General features: G+C 37.7%; 1 protein-coding gene across 2 annotated transcripts in view; it reads right to left on the bottom strand.

Moving 5' to 3' along the window:
• Nucleotides 1–4,446: 4,446 nt before the first annotated feature.
• LOC149836774 (sodium/calcium exchanger NCL2-like) overlaps nt 4,447–19,769 on the bottom strand; it is a 36,503-nt gene continuing 21,180 nt past the window's right edge. Inside the window, exon 7 of one of the 2 annotated variants that reach the window (XM_090005571.1) lies at nt 4,447–4,900. In XM_090005571.1, the coding sequence (XP_089861697.1) occupies nt 4,652–4,900 (249 nt within the window). In that variant the 3' untranslated portion in view covers nt 4,447–4,651. Of the gene's footprint in view, nt 4,901–5,806; nt 5,926–19,769 lie in introns of those variants that run through there. The other variant, XM_090005572.1, reaches the window with a different exon arrangement.

Here is a 19,769-nt window from a genome sequence, read left to right as displayed (position 1 = left end):
CAGTTCGCTTTTATCCACAATAAGAGGATTCACCATTTTTTCATTTTAGCCTTTGAAGTCATTCACTCCTTACATCTTAGTGGTCAGTCCTATTTTTCTCTTAAATTAAATTTTTATAAAGCCTTTGATTCTGTGCATTGACCCTTCTTATTTCAAATGTTATCCAATTTTGGCATTGGTCATCATTTTTCTAGGTGGGTGAGGGAATTGGTCTTTAATGCTCAGGCCATGATCAAGATTAACGACATTAGAGGTGGCTAGATCAAGTTGGGGCATGGATTACGGCAAGGCTGCCCTCTCTTGCATTTGTTGTTCAATGCCATTGCTAAGGGTCATGTCTGGTGGTGTTGCTTAAGCGTGTTGCAGAGAAGTACTTGATTGATCCTTTAGATGCTCTGGATTTCTTCGACCATATTCTTATTTATGTTGATGATATGATTATTTTTGGGTGAGCAAACGTGCAGCAAATACTTAGATTCAAACTTATTCTCCAGTTCTTTATCTTTCTTTCTGTGCTTTCTCTAAATGATAGCAAATGCTCTCTTACTATGTTCAATGTTGAGTCTTCTATGCTTGCAGCGGGACAACGGATTTTTAATTACACGATCTCTGAGTTGTCGATGACGTATTTGGGTCTGCCGTTATAAGTGAAGAGCCTCTCATCCGCTGCTTGGGCTTCAACTATTCAAAAAGTGAAAAAAGCTTTTTTCGTGGCAGGCGTCTTATCTCTCTATCGTTGGTCGTCTGACGTTAATCAGACATGTTCTTTCCTCTATCCGTGAATTTTTTATGTCAATGTTTGTGATGCTTGTGGGTGTGGAGAAGCAAATTTATCATTTAATGGCGAATTTCCTTTGGTCTGGGTGTCAACTCCAAGGTAAGCGCCATTTGGTTGGTTGGTGAATGGTGGTGTTACCTAGGCGTATGGGTGGCTTAGGTGTTTTTGTGCCCAGACAAAGGAGTATTGCTCTTGTGGCCAAGCAATGTTGGATGAACCATCAACTGGATTCTCCATGTGCTTGTTTGCTTCATGCTAAATATGGTGCTCCTGATTTATTTCTTCTTCGTCATGGAACCCGGGGTTGTCGATCTCGCACTTGCGAAGCATGTGGCTGAGAGCTTTATCGTTCTTCAGAGATCAAATTGGGGATGCAGAATATTACGATCAGTGGTCGCAATGGGCGATTACGCCAAATGGTGTGTTCCACACCCACAAAGTGTATAGATCGTTGCTCCCCCTAGGGGCCGATTGGTTCCCTGAGTATGTGTTATAGGCTAAGGGCCCTTCCTCAAGATCTCGGATCTTGGCTTGGTTAATTCTGCATGATAGAGTTCAGACTCATAGTTATTTAAAGTTGGGTTTTTAATTTCCTAGCTGGTGTGTGTTTTGTCAAGTTACTGAAGAAACTACCTTTCATTTATTCTCGTCCTGCCTAATCTTTGTGGTCCTTTTTAATAGGACATAAAGATCTCTGAACGTAATTGTCAAAGAGGAGTCTTTCATGCTTGATCTGCTCCTGGGCTTTGTTCGGATTAGACGATGCAAGCGGTGGAGGCTGATCTGGAAGACGTGGTTGCTTACTACTTGGTGGTTTGTTTGGATGACGTGCAATGATGCTATTTTCTGATAAATTCCAGTCGTCCTTAATAATCTTGTCCATAAAATCCTGGATGATGTATATGTGATTCTACGTATGCATCTTAGAGACCTCCTCTTCCCTCTAATCAACATTCACTCATCGGTAGTGCCTTCTAATCAAGCGGATCCTGGTTGAGCTTGGCTTTGTTGTCTGTTGATATCTGTCTGTAGTTTCTTTTTCTTTAGCTTTTTATTTTTCTATATTTTTATTTCTGTATTCTATCCTGTTCGGTTCATGGGTTCAACATTTTGTTGATCTTCATGAGTGGTAATGTTGATCCTCTCTCTATCTCTCTCCCTCTGCGTTTGATTTTTGAAACCGAGACATGCACAATTTTGTGTTAGGGTGCATTTCACATGCACACTTATTGGCATAGCTTGTGGCAAGCAAATGAAGGCAAAACCGTTTTCGGTGAGCCTAGATGCATCCCAACCAGGCTTAGGCCGGGGAGGCATTTGCTGAGCCTGTTAAAACAGCACAACAAGCCCATGCCTTTGATTCAGCAAGATCATACCATCATAGTGACTCTACGTTTGGCCAGCCCTGCCCAAACAACCAGTGTTTTCACTCTATAAACAAACAGTTGGCAGAGAGTTGCTTTAGTCTACAAGAACAGATTCCATTAATTGCCATTTTCTTTGAGGATCTACACTTTTTTTTTTGTTTTTTGAAAGGCAAGCTGGGGTTAGGCAGAGCCCTGCCAGTTATACAATGATACTATTGGGATTTGAACTAGCAACGTTCCAACACAAGATGACGTGCACTAGCTGCTCCTACCAGACAAGCGGAGCCCCCATTGGATCTACGCTAATTTTTCTAGGAAGCAGTCGCCCTTTCCGCGGGTCTCAGCTTTTGCCTTATTTTTGTATGACGAGGAACCCTCTCCAAGAACCAGGTCACTTAATGGGCCCGCACACTGCCAGGTAAACCTCAGGTGGGTCACCAACACCCAAGCTCTTCCGGAGCCCAGGCCCACTGCCACTCAGGCAACCCGAGAAGCTTTTTTCTTATTATTATTTTTCTTTTTTGTTCCCATGAGCAGTAGTCACAAAGACTGCCACTTCTCATATGGTGATCCTGAGGATGACCCAAATATCATAATCCAATACATTCCACATCCCCCACCCAATCCAATACATTTCTCCATATGGGTGGCGTCGGAATTGAAAATGACCTCTTTCTTATTTTGACGGCAAGATTTGCTAAACTCACAAATATTAAAAAGAAACTTCAACTAAAAAAACAGAGATAAATTATGTGGCCAAAGTCCACAATCTTCTAGGCTAATATGTTGGGTGACAAATACCATGAACCATCATGAGTCGACTGAGAAAAACTCATCCTTTCATATTCAATCAGGCAAAATTTCAACTGTTATTACTTAAAATCGTACACTCCACCAGCTCACAGACGCATATTTAACAGAGATATTTTTCACATAGAATGGTATTTCAAGTAATTAATTGAAATACAGGATTTTCATTTCTTGAGAAAAATGAATAAGCTGCAGCTATCCATGGAAAAGAAGGGACCGGAGATAGATGCGAGAGTATGGGATACGTTTATGACAACCGCATTTATCTAATGATATATGAACTTGATCAAGTCTACAGAGTAGACTGTTAAATCAGATGTAGCCAAATAGACCCATCAGATCAATCTTCAAATTGTGCGAGGAACTAGGGTGCTGTAAGTAGAGCACATCAAGTTAATGGGCTGTTTTTGGTGGTGGTAATCTGTATAAAGCAACGTTTACCAAAGATTAGGAGCTCTGAAATGTTTTCAAAAGTAGGTGCCTTTTTCATTTATAATGAAAACAAACTCACGTGTTTTTTTCAAGAGGAAAACCTACATGCCAATTGAAAATTAGTCTAGAATTTATGAACACAACCAGGACAGATAAGGCCATTTTTAATTCATCACAAGTTACATCCACAGGGGTGTCAACAGGTCGGGTTATACCTATCCCGACCCGCACAAGATCCTATAGGGTCAGGGCTTGGTTACAAATAAGGGTGGCCAATTAACTTTCCGGGTCAGACCCATGAGGCCTGATTATTAAATGCATCGGGTGTGGTTTATGAAATTTTATACCAAACCAGAGTCCAACTAGAGTCCCGATCAAGATCCACAATTTTTCAATGTAAACAATTTTTAAAAATATTATTTATGTAATTCTTATCTGATTCAGGTATGATTTTTCTTATGAAAAAATTGGTTGGACCCAAACCCGGATTTGGACCCACCCATTTTAGTGGAGGTTCGACACGTTGACACCCCACTACTGTTTAGCAACAATTGCAATCTTGGATAATGGGAGGAAAATTGTCTATCAGAAGCAGCACATCTGACTTTGCAACCAGATGTCGAGTGGGGACAGGGTGAACTAGATAAAAACCAAACATCATAACTCCATCAATTGATGCTGTCAGATTTTGCAAATTCAGGTAAGAAAGGTGCAGGTGATTTTGGGTAAAACTTTCACTAAGATTGCTTCCATAACAGTGTTTTACTTTTCCAAACCAATGTAAGACAACAAACCAAATACTTGTTTCTCACTACTATCGTTGCACCATTATATCACCCTTCTTTCTTTCTAAACCAATGTATAACAGAACGAACGACCCAAATACTTTCTTGTTTCTCACTACTATCATTGCACCATCATATCACTGTTCTTTTTATTCTCAGCTAAACCATTGTATTTGTGCATGTAAACCACAAACCCTAATTGAGTTGACTCACTGGGTTCGCAAATGCAGGATGGACTCCTTAATTGATTTCACCATTGGAAAGACAACAAGCATATAAAAGTTTTCTCAGGTCAAGACTACTAGTTAGATCCATGTTCAAGGTTTACAAGCTCATCAAATAATTTCCACCACCAAAAAACTATCATCAACAACACACAAAGCTCATCTTCACTACAAACGTGAAGACAAGATTCAGAGAGACCACGTTAAATAGGTTGTTGTATCCCTTCTCCCATGTAGAACAAAAAGTTAAAATGTTCATGACCATCCCAAAACATAGTCCAGAACATAAACCAATGCCAGGGATAGTGGGTACAGGAGGTATGCAACAAAACATGTCCAAAGTGAGAAAGTAGTGCGGAAGCTCGTAAAAAGACCCATTATTATCACAACAATGAGAATAACGAGTACCTCAGCTGAGAAATCCCAGGTTAAACCTCGAATATATATAAGCGCTAAGAAGACTGCCAAGCACAAGAGATTATTCATGGTAACTGCACCATAGATCTGTAACATAAGCAATAAGATCAAATTTATGCAACTGGCAATTGAGGCAAATAATAATCTCCAAATCACAATAAAATGAGAATTAATAGTTGGAAATGGTGGACCACCAATTCATGTCTGAAGGACAAGCTGTTCATCGTGCCCATCTGTGAAAAGCCAGTCCTTTGAAGGAAAAAGGTAATAAAGAGCTAGATACCCTTTGTTTTTCCTCTCAATGAAACAGGGGTATCCAATAAAGGACGGGCATCTAACAATCATTGATCTGGATTTTATCCCGTTCACGTATCAAGGCGAAGAATGAATACGCAATTACTCAGGGTATACTGTGACAATAATAAGAATGAAAGTGAAGTACCCAAAAATTAGAAATTATGTAGATGGGGCAAGGACGTTGACTAATGCAATCAATATAGAAAAGTGCATGTTTTTTTGCTAAAACAAATTGGCGCAATGATGTCAAAGTTGATTGTGCATCCTATATGATTCAGAGAATTTGTGCATCTAGAGCATGGAGACAAAAAAAGTGGAGGAGATAGTATTTGTTTTTCTTTTTTATCAGTAAAAAGAGCAGAAGTTAGTATACATTCTAATTTAATTAGCACTAGTCATGACATATTTATGAGCCTGAACGAAAAGTCATAAGTTGCCCATAAACATAAAGAATGTGGAACAAGAGCAAACACATATTTCAACCTTGCACTCACATAGAAGAACAATCAAAGAGCATAATAGTTTGGAGATGAGAAAGGAGAATGCTGGGCTAGATGAAACAACCTACAATCTGCTCCAAAGAAAAGAAGTGGAACAGCCATAACAGAAAACATTACGATTGAGCAGGATGGCACCCAAACTTGATACACTCCATCCTCTTAATACATTATTGTATCCTAATGTCAAAATGCATGGTTACAAGGTCAACAATCCAGAACACTTTCCATTCGTGCTCCTCCATGAAATCAAATTTCTTCCAAAGAAAACACGTTGTCCAGATATGGTTTTCTTTGTATCAGGATCCTCAACCCAATCTGCATCAAAATAACCAATCATTGATGTAATAGTGTTCTTCCATAGATCATTTCTTTACTATACAGTGCCATGACTAGTAGAGATCTTAACATGCCTCATAATTCATTTGAAGGTTTCAACTTGAACAGCAGCAGGTGCATGCATAACTGACATACTTGATTCAATGCATATGAAATATTTGGCCGTGTTATAGCAAAGATAACAAAACTCCAGCTACGCGCTTGTACATTTTCTTGTTTCTTGAGAATATGTTCTCCTTTGGAATATCCTTTCTTTATCGCACAGTGAATCTCAATCAGTTTGCAATTGATCATATTGAATTTATGTACATATCTCTAACATACTTCTGTTGACACATCTTTAACTCATTACTTCTCAATCAGTTTGCAATTGATCATATTGAATTTATGCACATATCTCTAACATACTTCTGTTGACACATCTTTAACTCATTACTTGTTCTATCAACTTCAATTCCAAGAAAATAGCGTAAGCTGCCCAAATCTTCTATTCTAAATTTCTTATGCAAGAATGGTTTGGTTTCAACAATCAAATATGAAGAGCTTTCTATAATGATAATATCAGCCACATACAATAAAATAATCATCATACCTCATGTTCCTCTATAAATAAAGAGAGAATAATCTATCATTACCCTTATGAAGCCTCTTTCTTCCAATGCTTTATGGAAGTTACGAAAACAAGTTTTAGGAGCCTGTTTTAAGAAATAAACCAATTTATTTAATTAACATACATACCTCACTAAATAGGCCTCATTGAATCATGTAGGTTACTTCATAAAAACTTCTTTCAACTTATTATATGAGAATGCATTCTCAACATCCAGTTGGCATTAATCCCAACATTTGTTAATACTCAAGCCACCACAATACAACCTAGATCCTTCATAAGACTATGAGTTAATCCCAACCTAGAGTATACAATCTCCTCTCTTCATATCTACCACCAAAGATCCCCTCCATCATTCAAGTCTTGCAATAAACAATACAAAAGGTTAAAAGGTCAAACAACAATGAAGATCTTCGATAAGAGAGCCCACGGATAAAAAGGTTAATAGGAAATTTTTAAATATGCAAGAGCAGCAAGACTGAACATGATGAAAAACAAATGGTTTCTTTTCCAAGGATAGGAGATGAGGATCTATAAGCCAATTTAATTCCCCACTAAGATTAGATGCATGATAAATTAGTGAACAGAGACCAGAGACCTCATACCTGACATATGATAGCTCACACCAAAATCTATGACCCATGAAGAAGCCATGTGCATCGAGTTATCAATATCTTGTTGAGCATGATAGGATTTGGAAGTTGAGCCAGATGACATGTCCTTAGCTTGATCAGCTGCACGGAGCTTTAGTTCTTTGATCCTTGTCCTCAAAAGAGAAATTTTACCAGTGTCTTCCTTCTTCTCTTGAGTGAGATTGTTGGATGAAGCATTATATTCCCCATTGCCTCTAGCATTAGGTTTTCCTACTAGTTACCAATATTCGTCTTTAATGTGCTTAGACTTATTATAATGAGTACACCTTGGATTTTCTTTCTCATCATTGATATTGGTTCCTTTACCTCGACCTCCAATGGTTGCTCTCCTTTCACCAGTCATCTTCAAGAACAGGGTTCCATTTAGAAGAAATATTCATCATCCAACTCATGTGAGTCTACAAAATTTCTTTTACCTTCTTCCCTCTATAAGAGAGTGCTTAGTGAGGGTAACTTCTCCCATTCCATAATGTTTGACTTGACCTGTTCATACTCACTATCAAATTCTCATAGTAGGTCAAATACCTTATTTTCTTCCAATTTGTCTATTTGTTGTTTTACACAATGAACAAATTTTAACTTTATCATAATGGTCAAGCTCCTCTGAAAGTTTTCCGAGCTCGTATAATAGTAATTTAATGGCTGGTCCCCTTTTTTGCACCTTCAAATTTTATCTATAATTTTACACTTCTCAGCCACATTAATTCTTCTTGAATAAGTATCTAACACCACATTCCAAGCTTTCTTTGCAATTTTTAAGTCATGAATACCTCACCAATATATGGTTGCATAGATTGTACAAACCATGCATCGCAATAAAATTTTCACATTTCCTATCCATATAGTTTGGCCTTTGGATCATTCAGGGTGCCTTCCTTCCTCCATCAATGTATCCTAGACTCCATAAGCCAATACTAATCTTGATCAATCCAGACCATACCTCTTAATTTTTCTTGTTGAAGTAGTGTACGTGATTTGGAAAATTGGGATGTCATTAGAAGATGAGGAAGCTCCACTTATGTGCCTCATTACATTTAAAGATTCATCAGTAGGAGCGATGAACCCTTTCTCACTTGAGGAAGCCATTCTTAACAAGCGTCCTCCACTTACCACAACTCATAGGACCTCATTCACACTAGGATATTTCATTTCTTCAAAAGTTCCATCACCTTGTGGATATATCAGAGTAGATCACCCAAGGAAAAGCTCCTAACCAGAGTTGTAAGTCGAGGAAGCGGGAGAAGGAAGCGATTCGAGAAGCGGAAGCAAGAAGCGAAGAACTTCTAAAATTTTAGGAAGCGGGAAACGCGAAACGACTCAAAAGCGAATCGAGAATTGTCTCAGAAGCGAACCGGAAGCGACCTAGGAATCGAACCGAAAACAAACCAGGATTAAGGGAAAACGAAGAGAGAAGCGAAAATGTAATTTTTTCTAATTTACCAAAACATAAGATTTATGTTATCGCTGACAAAATAAAACATGGGCATATAATATTAAAGCTAATCTATTAATTTCAAAACTGAATTATATATGCAAGCAACTTGGGATCATCAATCCATGATCTACGAGTAAAAAACTACATAGGCAAATAGAAGCTAAGGTCTATAATGGAACAAAAGATAACAAATGAGCCAAGTCAAACTGAACAAGAACCCAAGCTTAAGTTGCTTAACAGCCTACTCAATCAACTATTCAACATAAATTTGAAGCTAGAACTTTCTTACAACATTGATCCACAAAGTATAAAAAATGCTCACTACTTGAAAGAAAAATCATTTTTTATGCAATAACCAACATTTATTCTCAACAGGGACAAACTCACATGGAAGCTCATTCTCGTGTGTACATAATGCATACATCTCTGCATGTAATAACAAACAGAGAAGGGGAGAGAGTGAGAGAGAGAGAGGGGAAGAGAGTGAGAGACAGAGAGAGCAAGAGATAAAGAAAGAGGGGGGGAGAGAGTGAGAGACATAGAGAGAGAGAGAGAGAGAGGGAGGGAGAGAGAGTGGGAGATAGAGAGAATGAGAGAGAGGTGGCGAGAGAGTGAGAGATAGAGAGAGAGGGGGAGAGAGTGAGAGAGAAGAGGGATCAAGCAAGTGAGAGAGGAAGAGGGTGTCGAAACTCAAACCTGATCTAGGGTTAAGGTATTGTACATGGGACACAAAGGAGAAGACGAAAGTGAAGCACACAAGTTATTGTGGGCTTGTATTCAATAAAGTCAATAATGAGAGGGTATCCTCTCAAGAGTAATAAAGGGGGTCGACCCCCCTTAGTATAAACAAATAAAATTAATGAACTTCCTAAATTACCCCCAAATATTAGGCTATATACATTAGGTCCTAATACAAAGGGGTATTACATTACTTAATGTAAAACAACATAATACATAGACTTCAATACTCCCCTTCAAGCTTGGGAGGATGCAAAGGGATCATTCCAAGTTTGAAAAGGAAGGTGCTAAAGTGAGAGGGGCAGAGACTTTTTGTAAATACATCTGCAATCTGATTCTTTGAGTTGACAGCTCCAAAGCTATAATCTCATCTTCATAAGTCCCTTGTATAATGATAGTCAATTTCAATATGTTTGGTGCGCTCATGAAACTCGAGATTCTTGGCAATATGAATTGCACTCATATTATCACACTATAACTAAGTCTTCTTTTCACATGAGATTCCTAGTTCATTTAACAACTAACTTATCCAAGTAATCGCAGTGGTGACTTAAGTCATAGCTCTGCATTCTGCTTCTGCAGTAGACAAGGCAACTCCCTAGTGCTTCTTGCTCTTTCATGAGATCAAAGAGCATCCAAGAAAAACACAGAACCTTGTAGTAGAAAGTTTCATCACAAGATGCTCTCAACTCTATACCAGATGAAGCTGAAAAAAACATTCCATAGTGCATTGAGTCCTATGTCACATGGACTCGGCTAGGGCGACGCCGCACCCGAGTCGACACGCCCCGACACGAGTGCGGCCTCGGACACGGCCCGGACTCGGTCAACGCCGAGTCGGACTCGGTCAACAAGTCGAGGTCGAGTCCGTTCTTGTTTTGGACTCGGTCAACATTGACTGAGTCCAAAAATATCCATTTTTAGGGCAAAAAACAAAAAAAATGATCTTTTTATATATTTTTTAAAAATATATATATATAGCATGAGTATCAAACATAAGCCCCAGAAAAAAAAAAATATTCTTAAATATTATCATTTAATTCTCTCCCTCAATCTTAAAAGCTAATAAATTCTCATCCACGAGTACCAACACTTTTCATCCACCCAGTTCTCTCTCTTATAAAAGCTAATAAATCCTCATCCACGAGTAGCAACACTTTATCATCCACCGAGATCTCTGTCTCTCTCTCTCTCTCTTTTTCAAATCTAGCTTTAAAAAATTAAAAGCTTTTAATGCTTTTAATTAATGTTATGAATTTTAGCAAAACTGCAAAAGATGTTTAATGCATTTACCATAACATGCTTTTAGTTAATGCTTTTAATTAATACCTTGATGATGTTTTTGTTAAAATGTATCTCTCTTTATGTAAATATTTACATATATATATAAAGAGAGATACATATACATATATACATCACGTATATATGTATATGTATCTATCTATATATATATATATGTAAATATATATGTTTTCTTTTTTCTGTAAAACCCGAAAGGGTATTTTAGTCATTTCTCTCCATTTTGCGCATATTCATAATTATGAATATGCTGTAATTCTTTTTCCTTTTTTACTTTTCTTCTTTACTTTTTTCTTTTCCCTTTTTTGTCTTTTTCTTCTTTATTTCTTTGTTGACTCAAAGTCAACCTTGGAGGGCTCAACACTAGCTGTTGAGCCTCTCCAACGGTTAGAATTCTAACCGTTGGAGGAGCTCCAACAGCTAGTGGAGCCCCTCCAAGGCTCCTTTTCCCTCTTATAAATAGGGGAGTTCCCCCTTTGTAAACTTCACTTCTTGGAGCTTTTGTTCTCCAATCCTCTCAATAAAATTCTTTATATTTTGTATGCCTTTGTGCATTTGAGTTTCTTTATTGTACCTTTGTGTACATTTGTTCTAAGTGTTCTTGTGCTTTTGTGCACATTGGTGGTGTTGTGCTCATCGCACACTTTATCTCATTTTTTGAGATATTTTCACATGGTATCAGAGCTAGGCTTAAAGGAAAAGAAGATCGTGCTCTTATTTCTCTTCGTTGGAATACCTCGTAAAGCGTGCCATTGAGTTGTGGTGGTGGAAGTGAAGACTCGGCTCTTCATTCTATATTTTGCAAGCTTCCTACATCAAGAAGGGACTCACTTCGCATTGTGGTATGCATTTATTCCTCTTTGTATCCTCTCTAATGGGCGAAAAGGATTCGCACTTCTCTCTTGGCTTCAAATTGAATGGAACGAATTATCATGTATGGGCCGGGAATATGGAGGCCCATATAAAAGGAAAGGGACTTTGGGGATATGTTCAAGGAACTATTCCCGAACCCGTACCAAAAATTACTACCCTTGACAAAGAGGAGATCAAGGTTCTTGAGGGTGAAGAAAGAGAAAAGGCTTTTGAAGATTACAATAAGAAGCATGAAGAATGGGAAATGAAAAACTACAAAAGTCTCTCATGGTTCTTCTCTTCGGTTGAGACCAAAATTAATGCCAATATTCTAAAGTTCAAAAAGGCATGTCAAGTATGGGAATATCTTGAAAGAATGTATACTTCAAGAGATTTGTCCCATAAGTACTATCTTTAATAGAAGGCCTTAACCCTTCAACAAGGAGAAATGTCCGTTAGAGAGTATTTCGCCGAGTTATCCACTATTTGGGATGAGCTTGCCCTCCAAGAACCTAAATGGAGCGGTGAGGCTATTGAATTAAGGGCCAAACAACTAGAAGAGAATCATTTCTTTAACTTTTTAAATGGGCTTAGACCCGAGTTTGAACAAACTAGATCCTCTCTCTTATCTTCTTTCTCTTCCCCTCCTTTGGAAGATGTGCTTACCAAATTAAGTGGAGAAGAAACTAGATTGGGAATGAATAAAACCAATCTAAGTGTGTTGGCCGTTCCCTCTAAAGATGAGGATGAAGGTGTTTATGCTGTCTCAAGACCGGGGAATAATGTTAAAACCTATAAACCCCCTCATTTTAACAAAAATCAAGGAGGAAGAGAAAATGGTGGGCATTATGGAAGGAGAGATTATAGTAAGATCATATGCCATTTTTGCAAAGAACCGGGTCACATTAAACCGGTATGCCCTAAATGGAAGAAGATGGTGGCTATGTCTACTACTTTCCAATCAACCAAGGAGGAAGGTCCTTCTACTTCCAATCATGCTACTTTGGCTCTCAATCAAATCATGGAAGCTCTTCAACCACTCCTCAAGGGATCCGTTTCCGGAGCCGCCATGACCACCTTCTCTCCTCCCGGTAAGACTCTTTGGCTCTTAGACTCGGGTGCATCCTTTCATATGACTCCAAATGTTTTGTCACTTTCTAAATACTCAAAAAATTTGTCACCCTCTTTTGTCTCCACCGCGGATGGGGCTTCTCTTGAAATAAAAGGAATTGGTGATTTTGAAAGACAAGGTTTTTTTATTCCAAAAGTTAGATTTATACCAAAACTAAATTTAAATTTGCTTTCCGTCTCTCAACTATCAGATCATGGGTGTGATATCAAATTCTCATCAAATAAATGTTGGATACAGGATCGTCGGTCCGGGAAGTTGATTGGGGAAGGCTCTAGGAAGGGAGATTTTTATCTCATGGAATTTCTTCAAATTCCAAAAACTTCTTTTTGTAATGTTGCCCAACATAAGGATATAAATGTTTGGCATAAACGCCTTGGGCATCCAAATATTGTTAAGCTTTCATATTTACATTTTGCTAAAACCTTACGTAAAGACAATTTCAATTGTAATGATTGCATTCTTGGTAAAATGAGAAGCTTACCTTTTGGACAAAGAACTATGTTTTCAACCAAACCTTTCGAAATTGTGCATTCGGATGTATGGGGACCGGCACCCGTTGTGTCAAAGGGAGGTTTTTCATATTATGTTATTTATGTGGATGATTTTTCAAGGTATAGTTGGATATACTTCCTCAAACATAAACATGAGGTTTTCTCTACTTTCAAGATCTTTCACATGTTAATACAAAATCAATTCAATAGTAAATTACAAATTTTTAGAACCGACTTCGGGGGAGAATATCTCTCAAATGATTTCAAAAGTTATATTGAAAATAATGGGATTGTTCATCAAAGGTCTTGTCCCAAAACTCCCCAACAAAATGGGTTGGCTGAACGAAAACATAGACACATAATTGAAACTACAAGAACTTTGTTAATTTCTCAAAAAATTCCAAAAAGATTTTGGGCCGAAGCGGCTCTTGCATCGGTTTATCTCATCAACCGACTTCCATCCAAAAACTTGAACCAAATATCTCCATATGAAATCTTGTATAAAAAAGAACCCGACTACAATAGGTTAAGAATTTTTTGTTGTAGATGTTTTGTTCTCACCGATAAGAATGATAAATTATCTCCCAAAGCTATTCCTTGTGCTTTTTTAGGATATTCGGAAACCCAAAAAGGTTTTAGGTGTTATGATATTAAAAATGATAAACTATATGTTTCAAGAAATGTAACCTTTTTAGAAAACATAAGTGGTTTTGAAGAACACAAAACTCATGAAGATAATGTCGATTATTCTTTTTTGTTTGAACTATTATCTAGAAATGAAGATTTTAGCGATGATGAATTAAAAGAGAATGAGGATATAAGTGAATGTATTCCTCAAACCATTCATGATGAAGAAGAAATGATAAATGAACCAATTACCTATACTCATAGAGATAAAAGCACTTTTAGAAGTGCAATAGAGAAATATAGTGATCTTAGTGAATCTTCCAACAACTCTCGAAGAACTGAAAGATCTAGGAAAAATCCTTCTAGATTTATATCCTATGAGTCTTTTTCTCCAAAACATAGGGCATGTCTTAGTGCCATTCACTCATACCAAGAACCTAGAAATTTTAAAGAAGCTACGGAAATGATTGAATGGAGGGATGCCATGGACAACGAACTTAGAGCCCTCAACAAAGCCAAAACGTGGGTTTTTCAATGTCTTCCAGAAGGAAAGAAAACAATAGGATGTAGATGGATTTTTAAAGTCAAAACCAAGAGTGATGACACTCTTGAAAGATATAAAGCTCGTCTTGTCGCAAAAGGATATAGTCAAGAATACAGCATCGATTACGAAGAAACCTTTGCTCCTGTTGCACGAATGGTTACTGTAAGGTGTTTGATCACCATTGCATCTATTAAAAAATGGAATATTTACCAAATGGATGTTAAAAATGCATTTCTAAATGGGGACCTTAATGAAGAAGTCTACATGGATACTCCTCCTGGTATGAACATACCAAAAGGGAAAGTCCTTCATTTGCAAAAAGCGCTTTATGGTTTAAAACAAGCCCCTAAGGCTTGGTATGATCGATTTAATGATGTAATGGTTCAAAATGGTTTTTCCTCATGCTACACTGACACTGCTCTGTTTGTCAAAAAGTTTGATGCAGGAATTGTGATTTTACTGTTATATGTTGATGATATGTTGATAACAAGTAGTGACATAAAAGGCATCAGAAACATTAAAACCACTTTAAAAGAAAGGTTTGAAATGTCAGACCTGGGGTATCTGACTTACTTTCTTGGTATTGAGGTAGCCTACTCTCATAGAGGCTATTTTTTGTCTCAAACTAAACTTGTCTGTGAGATTCTTGACAGATCAGGTATTACTGATGATAAAATCTGTGAGACCCCTGAAATTGTGGGATCAAAAATGAAGATCGATGATGGGAAACCTTTGGAGGATCCTACCCCCTACCGGCAACTTGTGGGATCTCTAATGTATCTTAGCATCACAAGGCCGGACATCTCTCATGCCGTGCATACTGCAAGCCAATTTCAGCATGCTCCTACATCCGTTCATATGAGTGTCGTTCTCCGAGTTGTCAGATACTTAAAGGGAACTTTAAACAAGGGAGTTTTTCTTTCCTCTTCTTCTGAGTTGAATTTAATTGCATATACTGACTCTGATTGGGGAGGTGACCCAAATAACCGTCACTCCACTACAGGCTTTTGCATTTTTTTAGGTGAATCCCTGATCTCATGGAGATGTAAGAAGCAACAGAAGGTGTCTCTATCATCCACCGAAGCAGAATATTGAGCCATGGCATCTACAACTATGGAGATTGTCTGGATTCATCAGTTGCTGCAAGACATGGGGATTCCAATTCAAGAACCCACAAAGTTATTTTATGATAATAAGAGTGCAATCTATATTGCCAAGAACCACATGTTTCATGAGCGGACAAAGCATATTGAGATGGACTGTCATTATGTCCGTGAGGCATATCTACAAAAAGTCATCGATCTTCCTTATGTGACGTCAGAATATCAGTTGGCAGATTTCTTCACCAAGGCGCTTTGCTCCCCAAGATTCAACTTTCTCCTTAGCAAACTTTCGGTCATTGTGCCCTAAATTTGAGGGAGGGTGTTAAAATGTATCTCTCTTTATGTAAATATTTACATATATATATAAAGAGAGATACATATACATATATACATCACGTATATATGTATATGTATCTATCTATATATATATATATATATATGTAAATATATATGTTTTCTTTTTTCTGTAAAACCCGAAAGGGTATTTTAGTCATTTCTCTCCATTTTGTGCATATTCATAATTATGAATATGCTGTAATTCTTTTTCCTTTTTTACTTTTCTTCTTTACTTTTTTCTTTTCCCTTTTTTGTCTTTTTCTTCTTTATTTCTTTGTTGACTCAAAGTCAACCTTGGAGGGCTCAACACTAGCTGTTGAGCCTCTCCAACGGTTAGAATTCTAACCGTTGGAGGGGCTCCAACAGCTAGTGGAGCCCCTCCAAGGCTCCTTTTCCCTCTTATAAATAGGGGAGTTCCCCCTTTGTAAACTTCACTTCTTGGAGCTTTTGTTCTCCAATCCTCTCAATAAAATTCTTTATATTTTGTATGCCTTTGTGCATTTGAGTTTCTTTATTGTACCTTTGTGTACATTTGTTCTAAGTGTTCTTATGCTTTTGTGCACATTGGTGGTGTTGTGCTCATCGCACACTTTATCTCATTTTTTGAGATATTTTCACAGTTTTATTCCCATGGTAGCTAAGACTCGGCCGAGTCAATGATAAACTCAGCCGAGTTTGGTTCTAACCTAGTTATACTACTATTTTAACTCGGTTAGTTCAGGATCTGAGATAACTCGGAAGAGTCACGAGCCAAGTCCCCGTGTCCAAAATTTATATAGATATATGCACACACTGTATATATATATATATATATATATATATATATATATATATATATATATATATATATATATATATATATATATATATATATATAGCCGAGTCCCCGTGTCCAAAATTTTTAAAATTGCGCCGCACCCGTGTCGCACCCACACCCGCACCCATGTGACATAGATTGAGTCTCTTACATACCTGATAATTCTGAGTACAGCTGCCAAATGAACTGATCTGGAGCGCTCATAAACTGAGTAACTATATGAACTGCATGAGTTATATATGGCCTGGATATAGTCAAGTATATAAAGCTTCCAACTAATTGCCTATATACTACTAGATCTTCCCGCTCCACTCCATCTGTAACCGTCATCTTTAAATTAGTTTTCATGGAAGAATTTACTCTTTTTGAATCATCAGTTAATCTTGCTTTCACTATCAAATTTTTAGCATACTTATGTTGAGACAAGTACAGTCCCCTTGAGGAGTATGTTATTTCAAGTCCAAGAAAGTACTTCAAGCGGCCCAAGTCTTTAATTTCAAACGTGTTAGCCAGTTTTTTTTGGTATTTTCAACCTTCTTTATGTCATCTTCTGTAAATATCATATCATCAATATAAAGAAGCAATATACATCTCCCAAGCGCAGAGGAAGACACAAACAAGGCAGGAACCGAGTGATCTCACTGCAGAATTGAACTTCTCAAACCAAGCTTGAGGTGCTTGTTTGAGTCCATATCAATGTTATTAAAAACATGCCTCAAGGCGCAAAAAGCATGCCTCGCCTCAAGGCAAGAGGCTTTATGCCTTGAGGCGTACATACAAAGTGCCAAAGCTCTGAGGCGTGCCCCTTGAGGCACACGCCTCGAGACGAGGCACGCCTTAAGCCAAGGCGTACACGGCTCAAATGTTTTAGTCAAATGAGGGTCAAAGCCCTCATTTGACCAAAAATTAGGGTTTTTTTAATCAGTTTTAACCAAGTCGAGGCATTTACGCTCTATTCTCCCACCCGCTCTCCCTCTCTTCACGCTCCTCCTTTGCCATCGTCGCCCACATCGACACCACTTCCACTGCTGCACCCGCTCGCTCTCCCTCTCCCAGAGGTCAGATATGTTGTTTCCTCTCTCTCTCTCTCTCTCTCTCTCTCTCTCTCTCTCTCAGAAAAGGAGGTTTTTCGAATTGGAGCAATTCAATCAGGAGCAGAACACCAAATTCCTGTGAAATGTCAGTGATTTAGGCTAATTTTGGCGGATTGTTGTGCTGTCTGTTAAAATGTAAAACTGTACATATATGTATATATAATAATATTATATTATTATATATATATATATATAAATACATTTTTAATTTCTTTCTTTTCTGTATTTTTTTTCCTTTATTTTTATTTTTTGTTTTTATGTCATCTAGTTCAGTTTGAACTAGAATGACTGTTGCTAGTCAAGTCCTGTCCAGACTTGACTAGCAATAGAGCTGTTGGACTGACACATTCCAACAGCTCTAAATAGAGCTGTTGGACTGTGCCCAACAGCTCTATTGAGTCCTCTTTCAGCTGTGTATATAAAGGGGTGCAGCCCCTCTTGTATTTTACTCCAATGCTTCTTAAGCAATTGGTTTTTCATATCAATAAAGAATACATTTTTTATTTTTATTTTGTTTCCAGTTATACCCTTTTTAAGGGTTATGCTTTAGTGTCATTTTTGACACTTGCTCTTGTTAATCAAAGCTCGTGTTTCGAAGATCCCCATTTCATTTCATGGTATCAGAGCCGCGGAAGTACTAAATCTTGAGGAAAAGCTGCCTCGGTTTTCGTGCCCGTTTGCAAAAGTGTTCGCCACTTGAAGAGAAGTGTTTTATCACTTCATTGAAGAAGATTTCACATCTTGTTGTATTGTTTTTTTTTTTTTCTTTCTTTCTCATTTTTCTTCTTGTTTCTCTTCTATCCCTATTCTTTCTCTCCTTGTAATCGATGGATGACAATGATAAAGTCACCATCATGCCTATGAAACTAAGCGATACGAACTATGTAACATGGGCTTCAATCATGAAGCACCATATATGGGGAAAAGGCTTATGGGGGATTGTGGATGGTTCCGATTCGGAACCTAAGCTATCTCTTACTAAAAAGGAGGGAGATAAAGAGGTCCCTCTATCGGAAGAAGAGAAAATCAAGGCTATTGCCTCATACGAGAAGAAATGGAAAGAATGGAGAATATCTCATGCGAAGATAATGTCATGGCTTATCAATAGCGTTGACATTAAAAAATGCTCAAGTCTTGCCAAATTTGATCATGCCGATAAGGCATGGGAATACCTTAAGAATATGTATTCCCTTAAAGATATTGCACACGTGTGCAACCTCCAAGAAAAAGTTCGAATGATGACACAAGGATACAAAACTATTCGTGAATATTACAATGGGTTGTCCGAACTTTGGGAAGAACTTTCCCTTTTAGAACCAAAATGGCATTGTGCCGAAGACATCGAGCTTCGTCAGAAACAACTCGATGCTGAACATTTTTACCAGTTTATCACTGGATTAAGGCCGGAATTTGAAACCACTAAATCGGCCCTACTTCACAGGGGAAAAATTCCTTCTATTGTTGAAACTATTGAAGAGTTAACAATGGAAGAAAATCGTCTCCGGAAAGGTTCTTTAAAAATTGAAGATGATTCCGTTTTAGCCGTGTCTAGACCAGGGAATCATGTTCGATCATATAGGCCTCCTCACTTTAACCGACAAAATGGTGACTATGATAAGAAGAAAGTTATTTGTCATCACTGTCATGAACCGGGACACTACAGGCCACAATGTCCCAAACTTAAGGAACTGAGAGAAAAAAGAGCTGCAATTGCTGGATCGGAGCCTAAAGATCAGGATGCACCAGTTTCCCTGGCCCAACTAATGGAGATTCTTCAGCCTCTCATCAAAGGTGCCTCTTCCTCATCTGAAGCTTCAACCGGCGCAGCAGCCTCATCTTTTTCTGATTTAGGTAAAATTTCTTGGCTTCTTGACTCTGGTGCATCTTTTCATATGACCCCAAATAATCAAAGTCTATCCAAATGTGTTAAAAATAAAACAAGTGTGTCAAAGGTCTTTACTGCTGATGGGACTTCTCTTGAAATAGAAGGAATAGGAAATTTTGAAAAAAATTATAAAACAAAAAAATTTTTTATTCCAGAAATTAGACATGTTCCCAAATTAAATTTAAATCTTTTATCTGTATCTCAAAT

The sequence above is a fragment of the Nuphar pumila genome, chromosome 5, assembly GCF_984573655.1.
Source record: "Nuphar pumila chromosome 5, dmNupPumi1.hap1.1, whole genome shotgun sequence".
Taxonomy (NCBI): Eukaryota; Viridiplantae; Streptophyta; class Magnoliopsida; order Nymphaeales; family Nymphaeaceae; genus Nuphar; species Nuphar pumila.
This window is presented reverse-complemented; position numbering and strand designations above follow the sequence as displayed.